We start from the raw sequence: 7928 nt of genomic DNA, 5'->3' as shown, positions 1-7928 counted from the left end.
ATGGAGCGTTCAGATTATAACTCTCCGATTTCGATACAAGATTCCTATTCGCCTTCAACGATTGAGTATCCCACAGAGCTACTAAAGCAGGAGAAAAAACACGAGAAAGGAAGCTTCTTCTTCTTGTTGTTACTGCTGCGGAAGAGAATGGAGCGAGTGGAGTGTGGAATCAAAGAGAAGAAGAAGGGGTTTTGAAGAATTTGAGAAGAGATAGCTTCTTATTGTTGTTATTGGTGCAGAAGAGAATGGGGCAAGTGGAATGTGAAATCTAAGAGAAGAATAATTAAAGGTTTGTAAAATTTGATAGAAGTGAAAATAATAATAATTATAATTAGGACCGTTGATTTAATTAAGGGTTGAGATTAAACATTGGAGAATATTAATTTTTTTTTCATTGGAGAGGATCCGTTTTCTTAAGATAGGTTAGAGAGATTAGCATTAGATAAAAAAAATAGATAAAATTAAAAAAAAAATTGACTAACCATTGACTTAAAAAATTTGACATAAGTGTAAAATTAAAACAATTTTAAACGTTAAGGACAAAATTAAATTAAATTAAATATTAAAAATAATTTTAAAAAATTTCGAAAACGTCAAAAAAATATATATTTTATCCAAAAAAAAATTTCTCTGAAAGTGTTTAATTTAATCACCAATTTGAAATTAAAAAGGAATTTCAGTCACATTTTTCGTGAGGATATTAGCCAAATGTTTGGTGAAGTTGTCATCAAGAATATAGTGTGACCGCCTGACCGGGCTGGATTTCTTGTTAAGCTAGATACAACCGGGTGCGATACTACTCTTACATTTGTATCTAGAGAAGTAGAAGAAGAAGAGATGTATAAATTGTTATAGTTAAATTTCTTATTGAGAGTCAAGTCAAATTATTAGGTAAATAGTATATAATTAAATAATAATAATATAAAACACATTTAAGAATTTGGTCATAAAATAGTCAAACATGTTATGGTTTTCATAGGAAAGCACTACTATAATAAATTCTGAAAATTGGTCATAAATTCAGAAAGGTAAAGGTGTAAGTAGGAATTTGAAAAGGAATAATAGGTCAGGCTTATCTAGGAAATCAAAAAAAATAAAAAAGGAATAGATCAGACCATGTTTATTTTTAAAATATGATCTAAACCTGAAAGAATTGGCTAAACCTTAAAAACATATCAATTGCTTTTGGTTGTCAGGCTTTTTAAGCATAACATGAAGCAGATTATTTCGATAAAGACATTAAAAATATTTTTTTTTAAAATATTTATATGTGTCATAATATTATTGGATATCTTTATTAAATTGATTAATAATTTATTTTTAATAAACTAGAATAAAATCAATTTATTATAGCAATAATAATAAATCTAATTGTCCGCACCATAATTATTAGATCCGATTTGATCTGATCAATTTACACAATCTAAATCGAATCATGTTTAAATTTTTTGATAAAAAGACAAATATATCCCTGATTTTTATTTAAAAAAACAAAAAAAAATCATGATTCAATGGGTTATGTAAATTGGTCGATTCGACCGGATCAAATAACAATTAAATTTATGGTTATTGTTATAAAAAATCGATTTTATTCTAATTTATTAAAAAATTTAAAAATAATTGATTCATTAATGCGTCCAATAATAATGCGATACATAAATATTTTTACAAAAAAAATATTTTACGCATCTTTACGAAAACATCCTCCTAACATAAAAGGCGTACTTACCAAAATCTTGAACAAATGCTATCGTCGCATGTAGTTGATGGTCTTAGAAGACCACATTTTTAAAGCATGACTAAAGAAAAGGTAGCAATAGAACATATTTCTTTTAGTGTTTGCATTTTTCACGAAATAATTATCTGATAAATAATTCCTAAAAATTCGCATAGTAAAAAAAATTATGAAAAATTATATTCATTTTTTAAATATTATTTTTTATTCAATCTTTAAATTTAATATTTTATTATTTTAATTTTTTAATTAATTATTTTTTTTTAAGAAATCACTATCATATATTTTATTTAATTTATTATTTTATTTATCACCGTAAAATTTATAATCATTTGTAATGCACTGAATTTCATAAACCAGATCATAAAATTTATAACTACTTTTCTTGCATTGATTTTTCAAAAATCACATAAGTTTTTAAAATAAATTATAAAAAAGCATGCTAAGTATTTTAGCAACACATCTAAAATTTATGTAAAAAAGTTTATATACAAACTTGAAAACATAATAAACAACATAAACACATTTAAAATTAAATGAACAAAATAAATATATCTAAAATGATAAGAATGTATGCTAAATATTTTATCAACACATTTAAAATTTATGTCAAAAAATTTATATACAGACCTAAAACATAATGAACAACATAAATACGTCCAAAATTAAATAAATAACATAAAGATATTTAAAATTAAGTATTGACACATCCAAATTACATTAACATTATAAATCCCAAATCAAATAGATAAATACAAAAAAAAATTTATCATCACAAACACATTAAAAAAAGAAATCACAGAGATACTAACAAATTTTATGAACCAAAATTTACGTGAGCTGGTCGACCCTTTCGTTAGCTCTTGTTTTTTGAATATTTAAAATTGAATTTTTGGATTTTAATTTGATTTAAACTGTTTTTTAAATTTATATTTTAAATAAAAAACTAAATTTATTTAAATATGTTTGTTTTTTTTTTAATTAATAGAATAAAAGACTGACTAAAAAAATAATTTAAAGGATAAATAATTGAATTAAAAAATTATTTCTATCCGAAATTTTCTTGGACACCTAGGGAAGTTGATACTTACTTACCCACAAAGTAAGATTCCTCCGACAAGGTTGACCACTTCATTGGCACATTTGGCTTTTAGCTCTGAAATCATCAAAATCAAACTATATACTTCCACCAAATTAAAAAAGTTAACCATCATTATCATTATTTGATTTTCTTTTAAGTCACTAACGAACGTTCAAAACATCCGCATACAAAATCTTCAATGCCGAACCCTATATATACATACACGAATGAATTAAATTTTACAACATTATTACTTATCGATATTCATATATATCTTCATTTGAAGCATTGAATTATATATGATATGATGGCAAATCCAACACCAAATTTTGCGAGCGCTATAATCAACGCTGAGTATTGTGTTCCACATTCAGTTGATCTTGTAATGACAGGCGTCAACGACGACGTCGTTTTCTGTGTTAAGGGTCCTCTTGTACCCATCGTCACACCTCGTGGCCACCGCTTTCTGCATGACGCCAATGGCAACACCATCCTCCATCTCCGTTTTCTTTGATTTCTTTACATATATATTCAGCTTGTGCATACATTACCCTAAACACGGTAGTTTACCACGGAAAAATACTCACGAATAAGAAGCAGTGACAAATTTTCATGATCGTCGTAATCACCTGCAACGTTTTGCTTTTCCGTAGTTAAATTGTGCGAAAGTTTCCCACGTTCTTGTTTGTCTGTGGCCAATTTGAATCGGATTCTCTCAATTACCACAGACCCAATGCTCACCGTAGCCGAAATCAAACATGTCTACTTTTAAATTATGCGCTTCTAGTGTTTCCTTCCATTCCTTTCAAAAATTTTATAGGCAGTTCCTATTTTTTCCAAATTTAAACTTTAATAATAAATTTTAATTTTTAAGGGTGCAGACTTATCTAGTTTGTCGATGATTTTTTCTCTCTCCTTCTCAGCCATTTTCAATTGATAAGATATGCATTAGTTGGAATAATATAAAAAGAGTACATACTTATAACTCTAATTAATTGAGAATGAATGATAAAAATATAAAATTCATAATAAAAAGAGTATATTTTTTTTGTCCCTACTTCACAATATGTATTAATTTTCCTAAATTTTATTTTTCTATTTTTTATTTTTTTATTAATTTAATAAAAAAATATCCGACATAAGTTAAGTAAGTTTATTTTTGAAATAGTTACAAAATTTTAATATTTTTTTTCGTTTATTTTTTAAATTCGAGTCAAAATCCATAATCCTAATTAGTATGTACCGTCTTTGAAATATGATATATAATTATAATTTTATATTTTTTTATTATAGTTAACTATTAATTTAAATTGCCAATGAGTAATAGCTCAAATGGCATAGTTTCTCCATACTCAATTAAGAGGTTGCGGGTTCGAGTCTTCTATCTTTAGTAAAAAAAAAAAAAACTATTAATTTAAATTAAAAATCTTAATTACTTGATTGAAATAAATTCAAATGAACGTTTACAATACACAAGTAAAATTTTGGGCGGAAAAAAATAACTTTCACTTAGCACCAAAGTAAAGCCCACTCAGTAGAAAATCGAAAGAACTCTCTCACATGTTCAGACTATTGTTCAGTTTCTCCGTATCCTTAGTAAATTCAGCATTGAGTAACCGAACATGCATTAATTTTTTTGGTGACTAAAAGATGCATTAGTTGAAATAGTATAAAAAGAGTACATACTTATTGCTTTAATTAATTGAGAATGAATGTTAAAAGTATATATAAAATTCATGATAAAAAAGAGTACATTTTTTTTGTCTCTAATTTACAATATGCATTAGTTTTCCTAAATTTTATTTTTTTATTTTTTTATTATCTTTTTATCAATTTAGTAAAAAAAATCCAACATAAATGAACATAAGTTTATTTTTGAAACAGTAATTAGTATGTACCGTCTTTGAAATATGGTATATATTATAATTTACATATTTTTTATAGTTAACTATTAATTTAAATTAAAAATCTCAATTACTTGACTGAAATAAATTCAAATGAACTTTTACAAGTGAAATTGTGGGCGGAAAACTTAAAAGTAATTTTCACTCAGCACCAAAGTAAAACTCACTCACTAGAAAAATTGGAAGAACTCCCTCACAGGTTCACACTATTGTTCAGTTTTTCTGTATCCTTAGTAAATTCAGCGTTAAGTCACCAAAGAAGGTCCCAAAATAGCGGAAATCAAGATTTTGCAGGCAATCCTGAATTACAAAGAAGAATGGAAGGAACCCTATGCAGCCATTTTTTATGTTTATCTAATATTCTCTTGGATCTTTACTTTTTTTTTTTGTATTTAAAAGACTATTTTTTTTTTACCATTCACTAATTCTTCCCCAATATTCCTGTGTAGGAACTAGATCTGCGTGTATCAATGCTGCAACTTTGTCTCTTGTCGATGCTGGGATCTCCATGCAAGTTTGTGTTTTCTTTTAAATTGTTCAACTTTTAATTTAGCTTTGTAGCTTTGTAATTATTGAAACTTATATGAATATGGATAAATTTGAACTAAGTAGAAGACAGTGTTAAAGGTCCTGATACCAACGTTGAATAAAGTTGCAAGTGCTCTCATAATTCCTGAGTACATAGTATCTAATTATCTATTTCTTTGTATTATCAATAGCATTTTTGCTTTAGTGTTTGTTTCAATATTTAAGCTGCTAATGGATGAATATGTCAATAATGGTAACTTAGAGTAATGGATGCATGTTGCCATGGAACAAGGGACACTTACGTGGGAGGTCCGCATGAAAGTTTTATTCGATAGTTATCTGGTAAGCTCAACTTTCTACTTTAAAATATTGACCTTAGTAATTTCTAACACATTTTTATTTTTACTTTAAGTTCTTTTTCTCTAAATGGTTTTGATTGCAATCCAATATCTCGCTAATAGTATTCGTTTGTCTCGTTAAATAATACTATAATTAAGTTTTAATATGAGAAAATATCATTAATATCACTCTCTATTTTATCTTTATTTTTGACAGGCTTGCTTATTTACTTGCATGAAGCAATTGAATTGAAAGTTGTTCACCAGGATATCAAGTCTAGCAATATATATATTGATTGATGACGAGTTCAATAAGATGTTTTATGTTGTGAAAATGAAAACTCAGCATTATTGGGTATGCATTCCTACTTTTTTTTAACTACATTAAAATATTATTTTAAATAATGTCTTGGGACTTTTTTTTCATGAATTAAGAGATAACACAATCTTATTTGAATGTTTTTGCAGGTATTCCAATGAAGACGTTAGAGATCTAATAATGATACATTCTGATACTTGATTTTGTAATAGTTTAAACTCATTTAGTTCAGGATATTTGCTTTTCAACACTGTTACTTAAATTTCATATTTTTATTACTAAAAATATTACTTATATGGATATGGCTAATCTTTTTAATTTTGTATAATATAATTTTGTTCTAAGTAACATCTTTATTTTATATATATATTTTTTTTAATTTATCTTTTATGATTAGCCACGGAAAAACCGTGGCTAAATAACCCAACAATGTTTAGCCACAGAAAAAATGTGGCAAAAAAGCCCAGCTTACCAATATTAGCCACGGAAAAAATGTGGCAAAAAAGCCCATCTTACCAATATTAGCCACGGAAAAATTGTGGCAAAGCTATACTTGTTGGTTACACTGTTGTCATTTAGCCACGGTTTAGAGTGTGGCCAATAACGTAAAAACCGTGGCTATTTAGATGTCTCCACGGATCATAAAACTGTGGCTAACCAGACGAAAACCGTGGCTAACTGAAAAGGCGTCGTCCTTATTAGCCACGGAAATGTATTCGTTGCTAAAGCTCAATCGCTACGGAATTTCTTGATTTTAGCCACGGTTTTTTCCATGGCTAATCACCACATTTCTGGTAGTGATAGAATACGTAATGTATTCATTGCAGAAAAAAAAAGGAAAAAAAAAAAGAAAGAAAGAAGACCCACACATGTTGATTTATGATAGCCAAAAATAATAAATTATGATAGTTGTTATCATTTCTCTTATTTTATATATGATTAGAACTTTTGCACGGTAGAACATTTTGAGTAAATTAGATGGACCTAAAAAATTAAACTTTTTTTTAAAAGAATATTTTTACCCATCTATTATTATTATTATTATTATTATTATTATTATTATTATTATTATTATTAAAAAAGTCACATTTATAATAAGTACATGATTAGATGGTAGTTATAAAAATGATATGATAATTAATCGTCTCATATTTTTATACATTTCTTGAAAGGAATCAACTCCAAAGTGATTGTGTATTTAATTTGTTTGATATTAATGCAGGTTTTAAGAAGTGGGTGGGAAGCATTCAGAGGTGAAAGTACAGAACAAAGGGATCTAACCTTTATTCGGGAGCCAGCAAAGCTATTTCAGCGAGAGACCAAAATGAAAGTGTTCTTAGCAAATAATAGCACGCAAGTGTGTGACTTCAAACTCGTCAAAGCAAGTTCCTTTGGACGATCTTGGGTTGTTACCATTGCTGAATCCAACACTGTTGTTGCCCAGGTACGTCTGTGTTTATATATATGTACTTTTTTATGGCTAATCCATGAGTGATGAATTCATGATTATATAGATAACGCGCAAGCCTGGAAGGATAATTAGTAGTGAGAAGTTCATGATCACAGTATCTGCGAACATAGATTATGCATTCATAGTGGCTCTAACTGTCACTCTTGAGGACCACCTCAGGACTAAGAGGAGAAGGTCAGCGGTTGGCATGATTGCATGAGGAGGTAGTCAAAACACTTCACAAGGAAAAATAAGGATTTTTTATTTTTCAAAAAGGATAAATTGCTAAACGAAAATGTTTGGTAACTGGACAAGATGTCTCTGATACGGGTTGAGAGATGGATCGAGAACTTGCGGGTTGAGGCAGATGCCGGATCACTTGACTGGAGCAATGGGGGGAGATACCTGCAAAAACACTCCGACGCTCAAGTCAGAATGGATCTAAGAGGTATAAGGTGTGAGGAATGAATGAATACCTGGAGGGACCTGGGTCCTCTATTTATAGGTGATGATGAATATCTTATCTTATCTTATTTGGCTAAGATAAAGGAGACGTTTAAATTTGAAAGTTGG

The 7928-nt window shown here is 28.2% G+C and overlaps 1 protein-coding gene across 1 annotated transcript; it reads left to right on the top strand.

Moving 5' to 3' along the window:
- Nucleotides 1–3120: 3120 nt before the first annotated feature.
- Nucleotides 3121–7575, top strand: LOC148568998 (uncharacterized). Its single transcript, XM_088484854.1, has 7 exons — nt 3121–3319; nt 5170–5234; nt 5333–5501; nt 5804–5861; nt 6055–6070; nt 7128–7349; nt 7420–7575. The coding sequence occupies exons 1-7, from the start codon at nt 3121–3123 to the stop codon at nt 7573–7575; spliced, it is 885 nt and encodes a 294-aa protein (XP_088340980.1).
- Nucleotides 7576–7928: the final 353 nt, after the last annotated feature.

This window comes from Arachis ipaensis, chromosome B4, assembly GCF_059453495.1.
Source record: "Arachis ipaensis isolate K30076 ecotype BB chromosome B4, ASM5945349v1, whole genome shotgun sequence".
Taxonomy (NCBI): domain Eukaryota; kingdom Viridiplantae; phylum Streptophyta; class Magnoliopsida; order Fabales; family Fabaceae; genus Arachis; species Arachis ipaensis.
This window is presented reverse-complemented; position numbering and strand designations above follow the sequence as displayed.

Coding starts and splice junctions, on each gene's coding strand:
- LOC148568998 (XM_088484854.1), top strand. CDS start 3,121: ATGATGGCAAATCCAACACCAAATTTTGCGAGCGCTATAATCAACGCT. Junction 3,320..5,169: donor CAACACCATCCTCCATCTCC/GTTTTCTTTGAT, acceptor ATTCCTGTGTAG/GAACTAGATCTGCGTGTATC. Junction 5,502..5,803: donor GGATGAATATGTCAATAATG/GTAACTTAGAGT, acceptor TATTTTTGACAG/GCTTGCTTATTTACTTGCAT.